This window comes from Bos indicus x Bos taurus, chromosome 14 (genome assembly GCF_003369695.1).
Source record: "Bos indicus x Bos taurus breed Angus x Brahman F1 hybrid chromosome 14, Bos_hybrid_MaternalHap_v2.0, whole genome shotgun sequence".
NCBI lineage: Eukaryota > Metazoa > Chordata > Mammalia > Artiodactyla > Bovidae > Bos > Bos indicus x Bos taurus.
In genome coordinates this window covers 31,439,371-31,464,007 of record NC_040089.1, presented here as the reverse complement: position 1 = coordinate 31,464,007, position 24,637 = coordinate 31,439,371, and the positions used below count along the sequence as shown (strand labels likewise).

The 24,637-nt window shown below is 37.4% G+C and overlaps 1 protein-coding gene across 6 annotated transcripts in view; it reads left to right on the top strand.

Annotated features, from left to right (window-relative positions):
• Positions 1–24,637, top strand: part of PPP1R42 (protein phosphatase 1 regulatory subunit 42) — a 44,946-nt gene that overhangs the window by 7,877 nt on the left and 12,432 nt on the right. For 2 of the 6 annotated variants that reach the window (XM_027561110.1, XM_027561106.1), the window contains exons 2-7: positions 3,511–3,728; positions 4,864–5,030; positions 6,259–6,397; positions 7,904–8,020; positions 16,216–16,333; positions 18,691–18,822. In XM_027561110.1, coding sequence (XP_027416911.1) covers positions 3,600–3,728; positions 4,864–5,030; positions 6,259–6,397; positions 7,904–8,020; positions 16,216–16,333; positions 18,691–18,822 — 802 coding nt within the window. In that variant the 5' untranslated portion in view covers positions 3,511–3,599. Of the gene's footprint in view, positions 1–3,510; positions 3,729–4,863; positions 5,031–6,258; positions 6,398–7,888; positions 8,021–16,215; positions 16,334–18,690; positions 18,823–21,047; positions 21,342–24,637 lie in introns of those variants that run through there. The other 4 variants (XM_027561109.1, XM_027561107.1, XM_027561108.1 and 1 more) reach the window with 3 other exon arrangements.

Genomic DNA, 24,637 nt, shown 5'->3' with positions numbered 1-24,637 from the left:
TCCTAAAATTCATAAGGAACTCAAGAAATCCAAATATCCAAAACAATTTTGAAAAAGAACAAAGCTAGAGGACTTGTACTTCCTGATTACTGCAAAGTTATAGCAATCAAAACAGCATGGTACTGGAATAAAGACAGATATAAACCAATGGAATAAAATAGAAAGAAGTCCTTACATATACAGTCAAATGATTTTTGACATGGGTGTCAAGATCATTCAATTGGGAAAGGACAGTCTTTTCAACAAATGAAGCTGGGAAAGTTGTATATCCACATACAAAGAATGATGTTAGACCCTTATTTAACATCAAATCAAAGATTAACTCAAAATAGATCAAAGACCTTAATGCAAGACCTGAAACTATAAAACTCTTAGAAGAAAACAAAGAGAAAAAGCTCCACAATACTGGATTTGGCAATGATCTCTTAGAAATGACATCAACAAAACAGGCAACAGGATAAAAAGTAGGCAAATTATTATATTTCATGAAAATATTTAAAATTTGTGCTATCAACAGAGTAAAAAGACAATACAGAGAATGGGAGAAAATACTTGCTAGTAATATATCTGATAAGGAATTGATATCCAGAATATGTAGAGAACTCTTAAATCTCAAACGGGCAAAGAACATGAAACTGTTTGTAAATCATACATCTGATAGGGGTCTACAACTCAATAAGAAAACAATCTGATTAAAAATGGGCAAAGGACTTGAATACATTCCTCCAAAGAAGATAGGCAAATGGCCAATAAGCACATAAAAAGCTCAACATCACTAATTAGGGAAATGAGTATTGAAACTACAATGAGATACTACCTCATGCCCATTAGGATGGATACTATAAAAAAATACAGATAATAACAAGTGTTAGCAAGAATATGAATTACTGGAACTCTTGTGCAGTTGGTTGTAATGTAAAATGGTAAAACTACTGTGGAAAACAATAGCAGTTACTAAAAAAGTCAAAAGTAGAATTACCATATGATCCAGCAATTCTGCTTACATACATATACCAAAAAGAATTAAAAACAGAATCTCAAAGAGATTTTTGTACATCCATGTTCACAGCAGCATTATTCACAATAGTTAAAACACAGAATCAGCTCAAATGTCCATAGATGGGTGAATGGTAAACAAGATCTACTACACACATATTAGATCGATCAGTCGCTCAGTCGTGTCCAGCTCTTTGCGACCCCATGAATCACAGCACGCCAGGCCTCCCTGTCCATCACCAACTCCCAGAGTTCACTGAAACTCACATCCATCGAGTCAGTGATGCCATCCAGCCATCTCATCCTCTGTCGTCCCCTTCTTCTCCTGCCCCCAATCCCTCCCAGCATCAGAGTCTTTTCCAATGAGTCAACTCTTTGCATGAGGTAGCCAAAGTACTGGAGTTTCAGCTTTAGCATCATTCCTTCCAAAGAAATCCCAGGGCTGATCTCCTTCAGAATGGACTGGTTGGATCTCCTTGCAGTCCAAGGGACTCTCAAGAGTCTTCTCCAATACCATAGTTCAAAAGCATCGATTCTTCGGCACTCAGCCTTCTTCACAGTCCAACTCTCACATCCATACACGACCACAGGAAAAACCATAGCCTTGACTAGACGGACCTTTGTTGGCAAAGTAATGTCTCTGCTTTTGAATATGGAATCTAGGTTGGTCATAACTTTCCTTCCAAGGAGTAAGCGTCTTTTAATTTCATGGCTGCAGTCACCATCTGTAGTGATTTTGGAGCCCAGAAAAATAAAGTCTGACACTGTTTCCACTGTTTCCCCATCTACTTCCCATGAAGTGATGGGACCGGATGCCATGATCTTCATTTTCTGAATGTTGAGCTTTAAGCCAACTTTTTCACTCTCCACTTTCACTTTCATCAAGAGGCTTTTGAGTTCCTCTTCACTTTCTGCCATAAGGGTGGTGTCATCTGCATATCTGAGGTTACTGATATTTCCCCCAGCAATCTTGATTCCAGCTTGTGTTTCTTCCAGTCCAGCGTTTCTCATGATGTACTCTGCATATAAGTTAAATAAACAGGGTGACAATATACAGCCTTGATGTACTCCTTTTCCTATTTGGAAACAGTCTGTTGTTCCATGTCCAGTTCTAACTGTTGCTTCCTGACCTGCATACAAATTTCTCAAGAGGCAGATCAGGTGGTCTGGTAGTCCCATCTCTTTCAGAATTTTCCACAGTTTATTGTGATCCACACAGTCAAAGGCTTTGGCATAGTCAATAAAACAGAAATAGATGCTTTTCATATACTGGAATATTATTCAATAGTAAAAAAGGAAGGAGGTTCTGACTTACATTACAACAAGGATGAACCTTGAGGACATTCAGTTCAGTTTAATTCAGTTGCTCAGTCACGTCTGACTCTTTGAGATCCCATGAACTGTAGCACGCCAGGCCTCCCTGTCCATCACCAACTCCCGGAGTTTACCCAAACTCATGTGCATTGAGTTGGTGATGTTGAGGACATTATGCTAAGTGAAATAAGCCAGTCACAAAAATAAAATATTATTCCACTTATATGAGGTTCTTAGAATCATCAAAATCATAGAGACAAAGTAGCATGGTGGTTGCCTGGGCCATGGAAAACAGGTAAGTATAGGGAGTTATCGTTTAACAGGAATAGAATTTCAGTTTTACAAACTGAAAAGAATACTAGAGATAGACTATGGCAATGGCTGTACATTATAAATATATTTAGTAAAACTGAACTGTACACTTATAAAATGGTAAAGATGATCAACTTTGTATTTTATCATAATAAAAAAATTGGAAAATAAAAGAAAAGAGTTAGGAATCAAGAGTAATCAAGGTGGAGAGATACTATTAAGCAGAAGCTATATTTTTTTAATGTAGTAAAAGGTATCAAGAAATTTTTTGTTCGTGTTTTATGCTTTTTGTAGCATATAAGTTAACTCCTTCCGTATCCTAATTTTAAGAGAAAGACCTGTATTTCCTTCTAAATATATTAAAGTTTTGCTTTGCACATTTTGGTCTCATCTAGAAGTATTTTCACCACTGTCTGATGAATACACTAAAGGTTTTCACACCGTGTGTTCTTGATTTTGGACACTAAGGTACTATGGTACTAAGGTACTATGAAAAAAAGAGCCAGGAGGCCTGGTCTCATTTTCAACTGTCACTAACTTGATTGGTTTGAGACAAATCTCTGGCCTTTAATTTCTTCATGGGAGAACACTAAATGATACTGAGGTCTTTTTCAACTCAAAGAGAGAAAAATGATCCATCCACAATAACAAGTCAACACTAGGGAGAGTAAAAGATTTAAAAGTAAAACTGAATTTGCACTGTAATTTAATTTAATTTTGGTGTTTTATATCTTTTTATGAAAAGAATTGAAACTATAAACTTAGAAAAAACATAACCCTAAAACTGCTTGTGAACTACTTTATCAATAGTTTTATATATTAAAAAGTCAAAGTAATTTTTCCTAAATTGCTGTGTACATAATACTCCTTTTTTTCTTTGCTTTTTAGCAAGTTGGGCATAAAACAATACTTAAACCGCTTCTTAACATGGTTATCAGAAGAGAGCTATTGCCAAGAGTTTGATTTATAGAGAAGTCATGGTTCGACTGACTTTGGATCTAATTGCCAAGAACAGCAATCTTAAACCCCGAAAAGAAGAAAACGTTCTACAATATCTGAAGAAAATAACTCATATAAATTTTTCAGATAAAAATATAGATGCAATTGTAAGAACTCTGAAATTATTTCTTATTTTTATATAATTAGCAATGTAAAGTATAGAAATTGGTATATCCAACTAGTTCCCAAGATGTGGCTGTATTTTAAAAGATCTTAACTTAATGAAAGCTGGGATATTTTTTAGCAGAATTTCACTCCTACCTCTTGCCTACTTACTCTAACTCTACCACAACACAAAAAATGATAGATTCTTTAAAAATATCTTTAAGTATTTTCTTACCTTCAAAAGTAAGTAGTGTTCATTTATATAAAGACATATAAAAAGAAAGAAATTGACTTTAATTCTTTCACATAGAAAAACCAAGGGTGATGTCCTTTCTCCCTTTTTTTCCTAGACATAAGTGTTAGTCAGTCAGTCCTGTCCAACTCTCTGTGACTCCCTGGACTATAGTCCACCAGGCTCCTCTGTCCATGGGATTCTCCAGACAAGAATACTGGCGTGGGTAGCCATTCCCTTCTTCAGGGGATTTTTCCCGACCCAGGGATTGAACCCAGGTCTCTCATATTACTCCGGCAAATTCTCTACCACCTGAGCCACCAGGGAAGCCCCCTATACATACTATACCTATAGTCATATAGTTTTACAATAATGGGTCATATTGAATGTACTGTTTTCATTTTTTTAATGAGATCTACAAGATATTACTAAAGAAATTAAAGGATATTTAATGGTGTTCCCTTCAATCGCATTATTATAGCTTATTAATCCATTGTTCTTGAATATCTAGATGATTTCCAGTGGTTTTTCAATATTCCAAACCACACAGTTTATTTCCAGTCCTACAGAAAGATTAAGCCCTGATTCATAATGTTGAAGCAATAATTGGTTAGATGCTTTAACTTCCAGAGGAGTCTAACTGTTTCCAAGGAAAACTGCTTGCACTGGGAAAACCTTTCTTAGCAAAAACAATTTTATTGATAAGGTTACAGAATACTAAAGCCTAGAACTAATATTGTAAGCATTCTGGTCTTATTTTGACTGTGCTAAGAATGGGGGAATTCTGTTCTTTTATATTAACCTTAATGAAATGTATCGAATGATAGAGTGAAAAGCTTTCTTGAAAACGACCCTCTAAGTTTTCATAAGAAATTAAGTATGATCTGTTTTTGTTTTCCTTTTAGGAAGATCTCTCTCTTTGTAAAAATCTTAGTGTTTTATATTTGTATGATAACCGCATTAGTCAAATCACTAACCTGAATTATGCCACCAATCTGACCCACTTATACCTACAAAACAATTGTATTTCATGTATAGAGAACCTCAGGTCATTAAAGAAACTGGAAAAACTGTAAGTGCTTTTATTTCTCAGTAATGTAATTGTCATCATTACAGTAATATTTTTGCATGCAAGCATTTCCTTTATCTGTCCCATTTTTATTCCTCTGCAGTATTACTGTTATATATGTAATACTTGATAATTTGTATTCTGTAAGCCCTGGTATGCTTCTTTTGCAGGAGGGTGAGTTGTCTCAAGGGCTTATAGGGATATCTAAAACATGCTTATTTAGGCTCAAATGGTGAAAAAAGTGTCCATGGAACCCAAATGAGTTCTGTGCCTTTCAGAATCACACATCTCAAAAGGGCAGGGTCATAGAACTGATAATGTTGATGTAGATTTGACTGTAAAAGGCATTACTGCCTATGATTTTAATTAAACAATGGGGCCCAGTGGATCCAATTTCCCCATATTGGAAGAACTATCACTGCTTTCCAAAAAGCAGGCCAAGGTCTCAGAATAGGGGGAAGAAGTAAGGTGGGAGACGCTTATTAAAACTTCATATTGCTGTATAAAACAGACATGCAAAAAGGATTTACTATGTAACACAGGGAACTATGTTCAATATCTTCTAATAACCAATAATGGAAAAACAATCTGGAAAAAAAATATATATATATAATTGGGTCACTTTGCTATACACCACAAACTAACACAATACTGTAAATCAACTATATATCAATTTTTAAAATGCAGATTTCTGGGTTCCAACCTAGGTAACCAAATCAGAATCTCTGGCAGTTAGGCTCAGAAATCTTTACTTTTAAACCTGTAACTCAGATGATTCTTATGCACTCTAACACAAGAGGAGCACAGATAGAGAGGACTAGTCCAGTTCTCTTATTTTAAAAATGAACATTTCTCAGAATTAATTAATTATAAGAAACAAATAAACAAACCTTTCACTGATTTAATACAAAAGAACATTCTGCACGTACAGATGACCTTTGACTACCGAGGCTTTTCAATAGAAAACACTATAGAGCTGCATGGTCCATGGTCCAGTTGGTAGATCTGCAAATATGAAGTAATCAGGGATAAAGAGTGCCCACTCTAAGTGATATGCAAATTTCACTACATGAAGGTCAGCGTCCCTAACCAGACCCCATACATACACCCAATATTCATTGGTAAACTGTATAATTTTCAAATAGTTCAATGATTTTGTTATGTTTTCATCATACACATAGACCGTGATGTCTCAGAATGCCTCCTTAAAATTTTGTTTTATATTTTGCAGATATCTGGGAGGCAATTACATTGCTGTCATAGAAGGCTTAGAAGGACTAGAAGGACTAAGAGAGCTTCATGTTGAGAGTCAGAGGCTCCCCCTTGGAGAAAAGCTCGTGTTTGATCCAAGAACCCTTCATTCTCTGGCAGTAAGGCTGCATTTGAGTATTCTGACAAAGACTATAGTGACCAATGGTTATAATGAAAAAAAAAGAAAGGTGGTGAAGGTTTATCTGGACATTGTACATACTGTGCATGTTTATATGGTCAGTTGAGAATTTAAGGGCTAAAACTAATTTTTCCTACATAATTTATTTGGCTGCTCTGGGTCTTAGTTGCAGCACAGGGGATCTTAGTTGCGGCATGGGAAATCTAGTTCCCTGTCCAGGGATTGAACCCCGGGCCCCCTACATTGGGGCTTCCTTGGTGGCTCAGACAGTAAAGAATCTGCCTGCAATGCAGGAGACCTGGATTCAATCCCTGGGTGATGAAGATCCGCTGGAGAAGGAAATGGCTACCAACTCCAGTATTCTTGCCTGGAAAATTCCATGGAAGGAGGAGCCTACCAGGCTACAGTCCATGGGGTCACAAAGAGTCGGATACAACTGAGCGACTAACCCTTTCACTTTCCCCTACTATGGGAGCATGGAGTCTTAACCACTGGACCACCAGGGAAGTCCTGGGTAGTGCTTTAAACTGGAAAAGAAAGGAGTGACCTGATTTCTATCCTATCCTCCCTACTCTCCTATAGAAACAACTATGTTTCAGCTCAACCTCAGCTGAACCAAGCAGACTTACCCCACTGTGGGGATGGCTAGTTCTATTACAAATTGCCACTGAAAATACTTTTGCTTGCTCATTTTGGCATAGATTCAGGCAGATTCTGAAATCCTATTTGAAAGGAATACTTTTAAAGCTATACTTCAAGTCCTGAAAAGTATCAGGAAGTATCTTCTCTAAAGGTGGGATACCTGAGTGAGTTGTCTCCATCTTGGTAGAGAATCCTGGGCCTTAAGAGTTTAGATGCCTCTGACTTAGTGTTGCTCTATTATATACTTATGTCCTCATTAACAGCTGATTTTGAAGTTCTTGTTGATTGGTAATTATTATTTTACCTGGCTCCTGAACATACAAATTACCAAGAGAAAACTATATGGAGAGATACAGATAAAAATACAAACAAGATATTCTTTCAATTCTTGATCATGTTTCCTATTTAGAAAAACAAAGATGAAAACTGTTTCTCCCTAATCTTAGTGATATTTAACACAGAAGGATAATTTGCTTAAACTAAAATAAGCATTTTTTCTACAATGTGTTATTTGCTTATTGGGACATCTTTTTTCTCTCTTTCCTTCTTTCTTGGCTTCTATCTATAAATTTCTCTCATATCTTGGAAGAGAAAAATCAGATTTATGAAGGAACTTTAGACAAAAATAGTAAGTTACATTACAATTACCATAGTCCTAAAAGTTTCATCAGAAAAAGAAATGGCATAAAAACAAAACTTCCAAGGATTTTTATTTTCTTGTCTAAAGAGGAAAACAGCCTGAACTGATCAATTAAAAATTTTTCACAGATTAGGATTTCTGGTTTCTACATATAGCATTTAAGTAGATTATTTATTAATCCTAAATTAGTTCCTTTTCTTACAGAAATCCCTCTCTATACTGAATATCAGCAATAATAATATTGATGATATAAGAGACTTAGAAATACTGGAGAATCTTAATCAGCTCATAGCAGCTGACAACCAACTTCTGCATGTGAAGGTAAGGTAAAGAAAAAAGTTTTCAATATTTACATGAAATTGTGGTTGAAAATACTTATTTTACTATAGCTATAAACTTACTTTTAAAACTATTCTAAATTTGTTCTAAAAGTAGTTCATTAGTCTTTACTTTGTAATGTATGTATTTGCATAATTCTGCTCTTACCTGATTTTCTCTTCCATACCCCAAGATCTCCATCCCTCACCGACAGACAGATGTTTCTCTGAGAAGGAAGTATATGCTTTTTCCACTCAATGTTATTTTTCTATCAAATGTTTCCCTCTAGATACTTTGCTGTCAAAGGTCCATATAGTCAAAGCTATGGTTTCCCCAGTAGTCATGTACAGATGTGAAAGTTGGACCATAAAAAAGGCTGAGTGCCGAAGAAATGCTGCTTTTCAAACTGTTGGAGAAGACTCTTGAGAGCCCCTTGGACTACAGGGAGATCAAACCAATCAATCCTAAGGGAAATCAACCCTGAATATTCATTAGAAGGACTGATGCTGAAGCAGAAGTTCCAACACTTTGGTCACCTGATGTGAAGAGCTGACTCATTAGAAAAGACCCTGATGCTAGGGAAGATTGAAGGCAGGAGGATAAAAGGATGACAGAGGATGAGATGGTTGGATGGCATGATCAACTCAATGGACATGAGTTTGAGCAAACTCTGGGAAATGGTGAAGGACACAGAACCCTAGGGTGCTGCAGTCAATGGGGTCACAAGGAGCAGACACAACTGAGTGACTGAACAAGACACTAGGTTTCTTGCCTCTTAACTCTGATCTCCCAATGAACGAGTTTCTAGTAACTGTAACTAGACGTGAACGCTCTCCTTGCTGCTCCTCCAAGGGAAACACCTGTATCTTTAATTTATTCTAATTTGCACCAGCTATATTCTGGTCATATTATGCCATATCATACCACATTCATTCAATTACTCATTCATTCAAACATGTATTGAGCATCTACATGTTTGCCAGGCATTATACTACTCTATGTAGATCAGAAGAAGAAAGAGTACAGGCCCAGGGAATAAAAAAAAAGTCAACAAGTGATCAGACTACAATGTGGTTCTGTTTTCATAAGTATTATAGTATCACTAACTTAGCCTAGGGCTAGGGAAGACTTCCTGGAACCAGTCATTTGTGAGCTGAACCACTGCCAAGACCTCATAGTTTCTGGTTTGGCAATGAGGTGGCTGTGATATAATTCCTTTACATTAGACCACAGGAAGAAGAATAGGCTTCTTTCCCCCCATAAATAGAACTCTTGTTTCAAAAGCACTTACAGAAAGAAAAAAAAAAAGCACTTTCAGACAGCTATCCACTGACTCTAAAACAGTTATTTCTGGTCTTGTTTCCAAATTTAGCACTATTACCTTGCTCATCTCATAGCCACTGTAGTTGTTCACTTGCTAGGTTCTGTCCAACTCTTTGCAACCCCATATACTGCAGCACACCAGGATACCCTGTCCTTCACTATCTCCCAGAGTCTGCTCAGACTCATGTCCATTGCATTAGTGATGCCATCCAACCATCTCATCCTCTGTTGCCCCCTTCTCCTCCTACCCTCAATCTTTCCCAGCATCAGGGTCTTTTCTAATGAGTCAGTTCTTCACATCAGGTGGCCAAAGTGTTGGAGCTTCAGCTTCAGCATCAGTCCTTCCAATGAATATTCAGGGTTGATTTCCTTTAGGATTGACTGGTTTGATCTCTTTGCTGTCAAAGGGACTCTCAAGAGTCTTCTCTGGCACCACAATTCAAAAATCAGTTCTTCAGTGCTTAGGCTTCTTTATAGTCCAACTCTCACATCCGTACATGACTACTGAAAAAACCATAGCTTTGACTATATGGACCTTTGTTGGTAAAGTGATATCTCTGCTTTTTAATACGATGTCTACGTTTGTGATAACTACTGTAAGCAGTAGATAATTAATAAAATAAATATTATTCTACTACAAATGAATTCCCCCAAATATCAAAATGCCTTTAAGAGCAAGGACTTTTTGTCGATTTCAGGATGCCCTAGAGCTCAGGCCAGTGCCTGGCACACAGTAGACACCTACTACGTGTTTATAAAATGAATGAATACAATAACAATTTAAAATATTCAACCATCTGGGGAAGGAATGCAAATCATTTAGTAAGTTCCGAAGGCTGAGATACACCAGAAGTTGCTTTTCCTTCCCATAGAGAAAAGATATTCACATTGTGAGGATGAAATCTCAAGTTCTTTTGCTTCCAGCAAGAAGATACACACAATTAAAAACACTGAGACACAGCTTCTTGGATGTCTGAATACAGACTTGCCTAGGAGTCATTTGGAATGTGCTTTTATGGTCATTTTAAATCATCCTCCGAAGGCTTAGTCAAAGGGCAGGAAGGTTAGCATCAGAATATTAACTTGGTTCTCTTTATATATTCCTGGGATCAGCGTCTCCATTTTTTGGCTTTAATTTTTCCATTCTTTATACTCATTGATCGAAGTTGCCCCAAAGCTGCTGACATCAAGCCCTGTGCCATGGGAGAGAAAGCTCAATGTGCCATACATAAAGTCACTGACATCCATCCTAAGAGTCTTCAACAACAGACAGCTTTGTGCCATGGGGAAAAAGAAATGTACATCATTAGAGAATTCTAACCAAACCACTATAATTACCGATGGCTTTTAGCACTCAAACCAGCTGCCCTTTATTTGGACACTGTAGGTTCCTCAAATGCATCTACAGAAAATACATGAAATAAAAAAATGAAAAAAATAATGGTCCCTTAGGATGATTGCATAAGGACCTGGAGGAATCTGGGCAAATAGCTTCTGTCCTCCCTGCTATTTGGGATTTCATTTCCTTCCCTCTCACCCACAGCTGCCACGGACTCCTCCCCCAAGATCTTCTAGCCCTGCCAGCATCTCTCCTATTCCCTAGTCCAAAGTCCAGGCAGAGACTCCGGGTGAGGGAGACGAGGTGCGGGTAGAGGAGGAGTAGAGGAACAAACAAAATAGAAGATAAATCCTGTCTCTCCATTCTATGTCTGCAGCACTTCTAATCAGCAGAATTTTCAAAACAGTTCCATATAATCTCTTGCTTAAAACTCTTGTTCTGCTTCTCACCTCAGATCCATTCATTCATTCAGGCATTCACTATTTCTTCTTTTTCATTCATTCAGAACACCTACCATGTGGCAGCACTTGCTAGACAAAGGGGAAGACAATAGTGAGCAAAAAAAAAAAAAAAAAACAGATCCAGTCCCTGAACTCAAAGATCTCTCAGCATTGAGAGGAAGAGAAACATTAAGCACATAACTATCCAAAACATAAGTAAAATTGTACCCCAGGCAAGTGCTATAAAGGAGCAGTATGTCGCTCTGAAAGCCTATAACTAGGGGAACTACCTTAGGGAGCTGAATGAAGGCTTCCCTTAGGAAGGCAGTGCTGAGCTGAGCTCTGAAAGAACAGAATGGCTTACCAAGTAAAGAGAATAATGTGCAAAGGCCGAGGGGCAGGTAAGAGTAGGACTCAGGGAGCCTGCAAGAAAAGCCATAAAGGATGCAGTCAAGTAGGGTAAGTTGCTTCCAAGAACTGAGACAAAGAAAGTACAAAATTGTCAATGTATTGCTCAGTGGTAATGTTAGTGGTTCCTGATCAAACGCACCAGGTTGTAAGAGTGCCCAGTGATTGAGGAAGCAGAGGCAGTGACCAAGACCCTTATAATTCCAAGTGTGGTCCTAGAACCAGCAGCATCAGAAGTGCAGAATCTCAACTTCTGCCCCCATACCTACTAAACCAGGACCTGCATTTAAACAAGAACCCTACATGATTCATAAGGACATAAAAGTTAGAAAAGAATTGGTCTGGACTACTATTTAAGGAAGTGTAGTGATGGTGGGTAAGAGATAGGATAAAGCCCAGAGGAGGTGGAGAGACTGGAAATCGAAGAGAAGGATGATCCCAAGAGTAGGAGGCCTGTGGAGAGAGGAAGGGATGAGAGAACTAATTCATTTGGGAAAAGAGGTAGGACTTTTCCTTTGCTGATAAAAATTGGAAAAAGGAATGGAAGAGGAAGTGTGAGACCAAAGGCAGAAAACTGAGAGAACTCTATGCTAGATGACCCAGTTCTCTTTAATAAAAATGGTGGCAGAATCAATCACTGAGGAGAAAGAAACATTTTAAGCCAAATAATAAGCCATACTTTAGAAACTCCCTTTTTTAACTCATAGAGCTCTAGTTTAAATATTTTCTTTTGACTAGTATTTATTTGCATTTTTTTCCTGGTAACTCTTTTAAATAAGAATGAGATAATGGAGACTTCCTGGCAGTCCAGTGGCTAGGACTCCATGCTCCAAATGCAGAGGGTCTGGGTTCAATCCCTGATCAGGGAAATAGATGCCACATATAGTGCAACTAAGAGTCTGCATGCCACAACTAAAGATCTCGCATGACTCAACCAAGACCTAGCACACCCAACTAAATAAATATTTTTAAAAGAATGCAACAATGTATTAACCATTTATAATAAAACCTGGATTTCTGCAAGTAACTTGATGAGCCATGAACTAGTAAAAGGCCAACATTATATATCTTGCTGATACTATTAAATCAAATAAATATCATGGCTGCAAAAATGTATAACAACTTGAAAAAAAGTTTAATCTTTACCTTCAGTTTTTATGTCTGCAAAGTTTGCTAAGTCAATAAAATGATCTGAAAAGTTCATCTCCCAGTCAGATATATCAGTCAGTGATTTACTTCATTAGTTTTCTGATGCCCATTTATCATGAGGTAAAGCATTTTAGAATGAACAGTGGAAATCAAAAATTTGACGTGCTTGCCTTTTATAAAATATTTGACTTATAAGATACAAACAAATAAACCACTATAGCCTGTCATGTATTTCCAGTTTCTAATTTATTCAACCTCTGCTCAATATTGATCCTGACAAGCAAAGTAACTCAAAAGATAAATTTATTCACTCCACAGTTTAGTCAGGAACAAGCCCAAAATTATAGATTTTCCCAGGCAGATGATGACAGGCAGTCACAGGGATGACAAATGGCTGTCTTTAGATTTAGTTAGGACAGTTGGGCTAGACGTTTCCAATAAAGATTGGCGCATGCTGGTCAAATACAGGTTCATCAGTGGCCATCATTAATTGCAGCAAGAGCACTGCCAGTGCAGCACGCTCCTATCCTAGAGCTTAGACACCAGCCCTGCATGGGAAATAAAATCAGCTCCTTAGTATTTTGCAGCACTCCTCTAAGTGATAGCATGACATGATCATTTATCATACCGAGACTGTCCAGAGAAGTGTCTGCTCCCTTTAGCAACTTACTGAAGGGCACAAAAGTGAAAGCATTTTATGAAAGACAGGAAGGCAATGCACAACCAGAGCGTATCCAAAGGGTAATCATATTTCAACACAGGATTAGTTTAGTCTTAAATAAACATACACTGGGAGGAGGAGTATGCTGAGGGCCATTTATCAAGTGATGAACAATTAATAAAAACATACAGGACTCTTTATCCATATAAATTTTAAAGTTTTCTTATTGCTACTATAATGGGCATCATATTCAACACAGTACAAAGATGCAATGCATAGTTCCATCCTTCCAGAGGTTTTTAAACTAAGAGAAATATAATTAAATTCTCACAGAAAATTATGGTTGCATCAAAAGCTGTGGAACAAATGCTGAGAAGAGGGCATAACCCATGACCCAGGACTGAAGGATGAAATTAGAACTTTCGAAGAGAACTTTCTTTTAAGGCATCAGTTACTTGTCAGTGGATCAGAACCTGACTCTCTCTTAACGTCACTTTTTCTCTGTGTTGACCAAAATTAAGAGAGAAGTAGCTCAGGGGTAGCAGGGCAGACAAAGAGGCAGAGAAATAACACATGTATTCCCTATCTGCTCTGCCTCACACACTTTACATGCCACAGCAACGAATACTCTAATTACCCTCACTTTATAAATGAGGTCACAGACTTGCCTAAGGTCAAATAGTAAGAAGTGATGTCAGAAAGTTTAGGATTGCTTGTACAATTGCTTATACAATTCCTTGTATTTTTCACATAACTTATTTATTTGAATCCATCGGAGTCTAGCACAAAAATTAACCCGTAACTCAATACATACCTGATGAATAATGAAGTAAGCAGAACTAGAAATACTACTTTATATGGGAAGACACTGGTCTCTGAAAGATTAAAGTGCTCTGCAGTGGGTTCTGAAAACCCAGCTGTGCTTCTAATTATTCCCCAAAAGACAGCATTTCTTCATGTAGACACAGGCACCTATCTGGATGTTCCATTTTTGTTACCTCCTTTTACAGTTTTGGGAGGATATTTAATATGTAGAAGGGACCTGCTACCAAAGCTTCATGGTAAATATATATTCTAAAGTCTAAAGAATAAATATAGTCTTATTATATGAGTTTTTTTCCAAAAATGGAAAAATGAAATATCTAAGCAACAGTAAACATGGATCAAGCAAGAATAAGGTGGAAGATACAAATAGTTAAATAGATATACAATGCTAAATAGTATCCAGCTTTGAAGGTGAGGAAATGCTATGGGGAATAAAAATACCAGCCAATGCATTAACAATTACTTTCAGCTTAGAAATTAAGAATATGTATGTATAATTTGTATTTCCTAATTTTTCCCTTATAACCTATGATAAGTTTGGTCTTAGCCTGAAGAAAACAAAAGAATCATAGGTGTTTGCCTGCTGCTATCCTCTGGAACTTTTATTAACTTTGTAATTCTCATACTCATATTCTAATGAAAAGCAGTCCTCTTGGATATGCACAGTATCATATGTATACAGCAGTGCTCAGAAAACCAAAAGCTCTCCACAGAATTAGTTATTATCAGTATTTATTATTACTGTCAGCAAAACATTTGCTTTAAAATAATGGTTTTGCCCTATTGAAGGTAGTTTTCCCTTTTTTTGCCTATGGCCACTGAATTATTAAAAATCAATCATGGGCAACAGAGTAGAAAGAGGGAAGAAAGCAAGGAAAGGAATGACAGAAAGACAAGACATTGGAGAAAGACAGTAACACTGGATTGAAAAAAAACAGGGAGAGAGAGGAGGTGATGAGGGCAAACAGAAAGCTTGTTCTTAAAGGTGACTAATCTGTTTTTCTCACATTTAGTTGGGTTTTCAACCATAGAACAATTTAATCATCCCTTTAAATATCAATAAGCTGATTTTCTTAAAAGCTATTAAAACATGAAAATGTTTATGATGCACATAAAACAAAACTGTACACACAGTATGATTGACAATTAAAAAAGAAATCCCTATGCTCAAAAAAGAAGACTAGAAGGATACATAACACATTAAAAGTGATCTTTGGGACTTCCCTGGTGGTTCAGCAGTTGGGAATCTGGCTGCCAGTGCAGGGGACGCCAGTTTGATCCCTGGTCTTGGAATATTCCACATGCCACAAGGCAACTAAGCCTGTGTGCCACGACTACTGACACCATGCTCTAGAGCTGGTGATGCGCAACTCCTGAGCCCATACGTCACCACTACTGAAGCCTGTGTGCCCCAGAGCTGGTGCTCCACAAGAGACGCCACCACAGTGAGAAACCTGCCACCGGAACTAGAGAGTAGCCCCTGCTCACAGCAGCCAGCGAAAGCCTGCACTCAGCAACAAAGACCCAGCGCAGCCAAAAAGAAATATTTCTTAAGTGATCTTTGGGTAATAAACACACATGGGATTTTTTTCTTCATTTTCTCCCTTTGATACATTTTTTATAGGTTTTAAAAGGAAAAGCAACTATACTGCTTGCAATGTCAATGGACTGCTTACTTACTACTCCATAATGGCCTTAATCTGTAAACTTCCATAAACTCTGCTAAGAACAAGGCATCTTCTGTAGCATGGATAGCCAGAAAGGCAAAGTGTTTCCTGAGATACAGGTTGGGTCCATTTAAGCTAGTGTGACAGAGTACAATTCTGTGGTCCTCAACTCAGGACCTTACTTTTTGTCTCATCTTTAGCCCCTTCTATTAATACTACAGACCATTTCATCAAAAAAAGATGTATTGTACATCATCTAAGTACCTGGCACTGAGCTAGAACTCCATGGAAAATAGTAATTACCTTTAAAAACAGTTAACTGACATGAAAAAAATATTGATAAGTATGAAATACCTATGTCTTGCTTTTTTCTCCTCTAATTATAGGATTTGGAGTTTTTACTGAACAAGTTGATGAAGCTGTGGAAAATGGATCTAAATAGAAATCCTGTTTGTCTCAAACCAAAATACAGAGATAGACTGATACTGGTGTCCAAATCACTGGGTACATGTTTCTATTATATTAATATAATTTTCCTAGAGAAAGAGACTTGGTTAACTCTTTAGTTAATGTATCAGCAAGCCTTCAGAAATATGAATATAACATCTGGACCTACAAAAATGGTCAACTTTAAATTTGATATTTTAATAAGAACAAAAGTTAAAATTGAGAAATAAAACATGAAAAAATATATTCTGTTCAGAAATAATTAAGATATCAAACACTTTCTTTAAAAAAGAAAATGTGGCTGTTACCAACAAAAAATATTTAGTCATAAATGTGTACAACTTGTTGACCTTTTGCCAAGTTTTCATTGGCACAAATCCTCTGAAGATGCCACGAGACTCTTGGTTCTGTAGGTAAAACTGATCAAAGTTTTCATTGCTTGACATTTGCCAAATGGCGCCTTAAGAACTTTCCTTTCATTTAAAATGGGAGCAAAGTACGGAATCACTTTATGAGACCCTTACAAATAATAACACTCCTGAATATGCACTATATAAGGGAAAATGGACGAGTGCTCTTCAGTAGGGACCAGCTTACACAGTATCAGAAGGATAAGCACTGCCCTCTCACAGAGGAGATTGTGGGAGAGTTTCTATGACATGCTGTGTGTGCATGCATGCATGCTAAGTCACTTTAGTCATGTCCGACTCTTTGCAACCCCATGGACTGTAGCCCACCAGGCTCCTCTGACAATAGGATTCTCCAGGCAAGAATACTGGAGTGGGTTTCCATGCCCTCCTCCAGAGTATCTTCCTGACCCAGGGATCAAACCCATGTGTCTTACATCTCCTGTATTTGCAGGCGGGTTCTTTACAGTATTCTCAGGCTTCCCTTGTGGCTCAGCTGGTAAAGAATCCACCTGCAATGCGGGAGACCTGGGTTGGATCCTTCGGTTAGGAAGATCCCCTGGAGAAGGGAAAGGCTACCCACTCCAATATTCTGGCCTGGAGAATTCCAGGGACTACACAGTCCATGGGGTCGCACTGGACTCAACTGAGCAACTTTCACTTTCACTTTCTTTACCACTAGCGCCACCTGACATGCTGTACTTGGGCATCAGTTCAGTCAGTTCAGTTCAGTCGCTCAGTCGTGTCTGACTCTTTGTGACCCCATAAAAACTAACCAACCATTTCAAAACTCATGGCTGTAGTAAACCTTGGTTAATCACAACGCTAGTACAGTGGTTCTCTTGAGGGAAGGAGGGGTTGACAGGAGGCGTATCAAAAGTATCCAAAACGATTTTTCAAAAAACACATATGGGAGGATCACACCCTGCCTACCCTTTACCCCATCAGCCAAGAGTAGGAAACAGAGAACACACAGGAAGAACGATCATGTATATTAGGTATATTTTTAAAGTAAATTACTTGTATATTTATATTTAGAATACTATCATTCATTAAAAATTGTCTTTAAAGAAAGACATGATAAAATGTTCACAATATAATATTTAAAAAGTAGGATGTTAATACTATATAGAGTTCCATTTCTATATAATATACACATATATACATGGTACATACCTAGAAAACAAACCAATGCTAAGAAATATACTCAAGTATTATCAGTGATTTCAGTGATTATTTCGGGTTGTGAAATACAGGCGATGTTTTGCTTTTCTCCATTTCTTTGAATTTTCCAAATATCATACATACAACATACAAAAATTATTTGTGTAACTGAACATGCTCAATTTTCAAAACTTTTAAAAGGAACAAAACGTTAAAATAGCTGAAATTTCAATTCGTAGAATAAAGAAGCCAGCTATGTGTATTATTCCTATTATTTCCTATATCTTAATGTATGTACTTTTAAAATACCATGTTACATATATAAAACTTATTGACATTAACATAAAATATACTTTTCTTTTTCTATGAATAACCGTAAAATTATTAAATATTTAATTTTTGTTAAGTATGACATTTTTGTTTTGTAAAATAACTATGTAACTTATGCTTCAAGAAGGGCAACCAGACATCTAATTGTTTATAGTGATTCTGTTAGTCATGGAAAGGAGAGATATGGATAGTAATTACAGAGTCATTTTATGTTTTTGCCATCACGTTTTAGTTGTTTATAAAAAGCACATATTCTTTTTGAAATCAGAAAAAATAAAAATAAAAGCTCAACATAAATTGTACAAATACAAGAAGTTGTATAAATAAGGTATTTTAAAAATAAATTTATTTCAGTCTAGAGTGTAACTTAAGTTCATGTGCCCTAAACCAGTGGTATATATATTGTATATGTATTATAATATTTATGTATTATATAGTAATATTTATGTTGTACTGATAGCATTTATAACATGTATATATTACATTTTAAACATATATATTCTTTTTCTCTAGAATTCCTTGATGGAAAAGAAATTAAAAACATGGAAAGACAATTCCTAATGAATTGGAAAGCATCCAAAGATGCCAAGAAAACCAGCAAGAAAAAGAACAGTAAGAATGAGGATACACATAACTCATGCAACAGTAAGTAGGCCATCATTCATAGTCAGTCACTCCTACCAGCAAAAGGAGTATTATACTCAAGAACAACAACAAAATGCCAAAAATTAGGAGGGTTTGTTTCATTTTTTTAATGGGCTTTTTTTCTTAACTTGATTACAATTTCTAGAAAAAATTTCCTATAATGTTTATATATAAAAATGGTAGCTACTATCAAAAAAAGCTATGTTTAGTTCATACTGAGTTATAATTATGTTGGCTATATAAACAGAGAGCCATGAGGGTGGGGGAAATGTATAATTTTATATCTGGCAAAAGTGCATGGGGACTTCCCTGGTGGTCCAGTGGATAAGACTCCACGCTGCCAATGCAGGGGGCCCAGATTCCACCCCTGGGCCCTAAGGGAACTAAGATCTCATGTACTGCAACTAAGCCCACACATGGCAACTAGAGAAGCCTGCATGCCACAACTACTGAGCCCATGCCGCAAGGAACAGTCCATGTGGTTGGTGCAACGAAGACCCCGTGCAGTCAAAATTTTTTAAAAAGTGAATGATACTAGTTATCTAAATGGTGAAACAACAATCAGCTATATAACTTGTGAAACTGAAGTCACAAGTATATTCATTTAGTAACAGCACAAAAATCACATTTTCATCAGGATAAAAAATAAAGATGTATCACAATCATATATGTGGCCTATACTTGGTGGCCTGTCCCCTTTCTTAAGTACATACCCTATCATTTGAATATTTTGATTATAATATGCCTAAGGTGGTGTTACAAGGATATGGCAACCTCCCGAGTATAGCCTAACTAATGAAACTAACTGTAGCTAAGTGTAACGTGTAATAATCATCTTTACCATATTGGGGAGTATCCTAGAATTCACTCTTCACCAATTCTGTAGTCAACAATATTGGAATGAGCCACTTCCTCTGTTCCATGTTCGTTTTCTAGTTCCACAGCTAACAGGATGGAGACATGGGAAGAAGTGAGACCAGGCGAACAGGGAAAGAGGAACTAAAACAGTGTAGTGTGGCTTTATGCATAGACAGCATATCCTAGGAGCTCTATCACTCTAGGACAAGGAGGTTGAGGTGAAGAGAAGGAGGTGGAAAGCTCTGATGATTTTGCCATATTGTATCCACTGAACATGAACTGTTACTTTTATCTCACGAGTGATGATACTGTATTGGCAATATGAATTTCTCAAGATTTGAAACTTATAAAATGGACAAGAGGCATTTCCCCCTCTGCTTATATGTGGTTGGCTGTGAAGGGCAAAACTAGACTCAGGGTAAGGATTTACCTGTTTTCAGTATTACCTCAAAGATGCCAAAGTACAACCAAAGCAATGTTGAGAAAGATCAATAAAACTGAAGGGATAATGCTCCCTGTTTTCAAGCTACAGTTGAACCCTGAGCAATGAGGAGGTTAGGGGCACTGACCCTCCCCAATCTCGAAAATCTGCATGTGATTTTACAGTCAGCCCTCCACATCTTTGGTTCCACATCTGAGGATTCAACCAACCTCAGATCATGTAATACTGTAGTATATACTATAGAAAAAAAAATTCATGTAAAAGTGGACCTGAGGAATTCACACTTGTGTCATTCAAGGGTCAGCTGTATACTGCAAAGCTACAGTAATCAGGGAGATCAAACCAGTCAATCCTAAAGGAAATCAGTCCTGAATATTCACTGACTCATTGGGAAAGACCCTGATGCTGGGAAAGATTGAAGGCAAGAGGAGAAGAGGACAGCAGAGGATAAGATGGTTGGATGGCATCACTGACTCAGTGGACATGAGTTTGAGCACACTCTGGGAGATTGTGAAGGACAGGGAAGCCTGGTATGCTGCAGTCCATGGAGTCACAAAGAGTTGAACATGACTTGGTGACTCACCAACAACAGTAATCAAAACAGCATGGTACTGGCACAAAAATAAGACACATAGATCAATGGAACAGAATAGAGAGACCAGAAATAAACTCACAACTATACAGCCAATTAATTTACAACAAAGAAGGCAAGAATATGCAGTGGGGAAAAGACAGCCTCTTCAGTAAATGGTGTGAGGAAAACTAGACAGCTACATGTGAAAGAATCAAACTGGACCAGCTTTTCACACCATGCACAAAAATACACTCAAAATGGGTTAAGGTTTACTCCATGTAAGAGCTGACACCACAAAACTCCTAGAAGAAAATATAGGCAATGAATATTTTTTTGAATCTGTCTTCTCAGGCAAGGGAAACAAAAACAAACAAATGGGACTACTCCAAACTCAAAAGCTTTTACAAAGTGAAGGAGACTACCAACCTGGTGAGAAGACAGTCTAGTGATTTTACAAAGTGAAGGAGACTACCAACCTGGTGAAAAGACAGCCTAATGATTTTACACAGTGAAGGAGACTTACCAACCTGGTGAAAAGACAGCCTAGTGAATGAGAGAAGAAATCTACAAATGACAGGACGTATAAGGGGTTAATATCCAAAATACATAAAGAACTCACACAACTTAGTATCAGAAAAACAAATAACCCAATGAAACAATGAGCAAGGACCTGAATAGACATTTTTCCCAAAGAAGACATACAGACAGTCAACAGACAAATAAAAAGATGCTCAGCATCACTAATCATCAGAGAAATGCAAATCAAAACCACAATGAGATATCACCTTACACCTGTCAGAATGGCAATTATCAAAAAGGCAAATTACAAGTGTTGGCAAGGATGTGGAGAAAAGGGAACCCTGGTGCACTGTTTGTAGGACTGTAAATTGGTGCAACCACCATGGTAAACAGTATGGAGGTGCCTCAAAAATTAAAAACAGAATGGACCATGTGATCATGTGATCCAGTAACTTCACTACTGGGTATGGAAGAATCGATGAAGAAGATGCAATATATACAATGGAATATTACTCAGCCATTAACAATATGAATAGTATCTTACCACTTGTGACAACATAGGTGGATATAGAGGGTATCATGCCAAGTAAAATAAGTCAAAAAGAGAAAGGCCAACACTGAATGATCTCATATGTGGAATCTAAAAAACAAGGCAATGAAAACAGACTCATACAGAAGAGTGGTTGCCAGGAGGAGTGCGATGAACAGGTGAAGGGGATTAAAAGGTAAACCTCCAGTTATAAAATGAATAAGCCACAGGGACAAAACATATAGCACAAAGAATATGCTCAACAATATTACAATAACTTTGGATGAGGACATATGGTTACTAGGCTTATTTGTTGTTGCTGTTCAGTCACTAAGTTGTATCCAACTCTTTGTGACCCCATGGACTGAAGCACACCAGGCTTCCCTGCCCTTCACTATCTCCCAGAGTTTGCGCAAACTCATATCCATTGAGTCGGTGATGCCATCCAACCATCGCATCCTCTGTTGCCCCCTGCTCCTCCTGCCCTCTATTTCTCAGCAACAGGGTCTTTTCCAATGAGTTGGCTCTTCCCATCAGGCAGCCAAAGTACTGCAGCTTCTAGGCATATGGTGGTCATCATTTTACAATGATACAAATGTCAAATAACTATGTAACACTCCTGAAGCTAACAAGATATTATGCATCAATTACATTTCAATAAATAAATAAATAATTTCAGGCACACATTTTTTGATTGCACTTTACTGCACTTCCCTGATACTACATTTTATACAAATAGAAGGTCTGTGGCAACCCTTTGTTGAGCAAGTTAATTGATTCCATTTTCCCAACAGCATTTCCAACAGACATATTTCCAAAGAAAACCTACAAATGGCCAATGGGTATATTTTTAAAATGTTCAATGTCACTAATTAACCAGGAAAGGCAAATCAAAATCACAATGAGATATTTCCTCATACCTGTCATAAAAACTCTTATCATATGACAAAACAACAACAAATGTAGGTGAGGATGTGGATAAAAGTGGAACCCTTGCATGCTGTCAGTGGGAATGCAAAATGGTGCGACCAACATGAAAAAAAGTATGGCAATGCCTCAAGATTTAGAAATAGAACAACCATATGATCCAGCAATCCCACTTCTGAGTATATCCAAAAGAACTGAAATCAGGATCTTGAAGAGATGTTAACACTCCTATGTTCATTGCAGTTGGCTATTACTATTCATAATAGCCAAGATGTAGAGACCTAAATGTCCACTGACGAATGAATGGATAAAGAAAATTAGGTATATACAAACAACTGAATACTATTCAGCCTTAAAAAAAAAAAAGAGAGAAATTCTGTAATATGAAACAATGTGGATGAACCCTGAGGATATTATGCTAAATGAAATATGCCAGTTCCAGAAAGACAAATACTCCATAATTCCACATATATGAGGTATCTAAAATAGTCTATTTCATAAAATCAAAGAACAGAATGGTGGCTGCCCAGGGCTGTGGGTGGGAGGGTAATGGGGAGTTACTAATCAGTGGATATAAAGTTTCAGTCAAGCAAAATGAATAAGCTCTAGAGATATGCTGTACAAAGCTGCACATGCATGCTAAGTCACTTCAGTCATGTGTGACTCTTTGCAACCCTATGAACCATAGCCCACCAGGCTCCTCTGTCCAAGGGATTCTCCAGACAAAAACAGTGGAGTGGGTTGCCATCCCCTTCTCCAGGGGATTTTCCCAACCCAGAGATCAAACCCATGTCTCTTATGTATACTGCACTGGCAAGCAGTTCTTTACCACTAGCACCACCTGGGAAGCCCACAAAGCTGGGCTAGAGTCAACAATAATGTATTTATTGGACATTTAAAACAGTAACAGGGTAGATTCCATGTTAAGTGTTCTTACCACAATTTTTTTTTGAAAAGCCATATGGAATGCTACAAAGTACAGAAGCGTCATTTCATACCTTATTGTAGTTGCTATCATGATAACCATTAATAATTTAAATGGAAAGCACTCCAGTCTAGGAAGCCAAAAAGAGGGGCAAAGGAAGAAAAAAGAACCAATATTATCGTGCCAATCATTTTAGATCTTTATATGCATTACTGCTTTAATCATTTTACCTTGTGGGAAAAATTATATCCATTTTTCAGCTGAGAAAGCTGAGTTTTAGAAAGATGAGATAACTTGTCTAAGGTCACAAAGATAGCAGAAAGTGAAAGTAAAAATGTTAGTTGGTCAGTCATGTCCAACTCTTTGCAATCCCATGGACTGTAGCCTGCTAGGCTCTTCTACAGGCAAGAATACTGGAGTGGGTTGCCATGCCCTTCTCCAAGGGAATCTTCCCAACCCAGGGACTGAACCTGGGTCTCCCCCATTGCAGGCAGATTCTTTACCATCTGAGACACCAGGGAAGCCCAGTAATTAATCAAAGTTATCTGACTTTATCAAAGAGCTTTGGTTTCTAGTGATTACTGTATTGATGACCGGTGGACAACGCATGCTTGGACATAAGGACAATAATGTCTGCCCTACTTAGAAATTCACTTCGGTTTGGCAGGAATTTAGAAAAATCTGCAACTGTATAAATGCATGATATGTAAACATATAATTTTTGCAAATACAAAGAAACTAGGGAGAAAAATGAGACTATATTATGAAAGAACTTTGAAATTGTATAAGTATTCAAATAAATTATATTATTTACTCTATTGAAAAATAGACTTTAAGATCAACTAAATTAAATTGAAATTGAAAGCTGACTACCTGCAATAGAAATTATCAGAGTTTGCCTCAGGCGTGTGCTAAGTCCGACTCTTTGTTACCACGTGGACTATAGCCTGCCAGGTTCCTCAGTCCGTAGGGTTCTCCAGGCAAGAATACTAGAGTGGGTTGCCATGCGCTCCTACCAGGGGATCTTCCTGACCCAGAGAT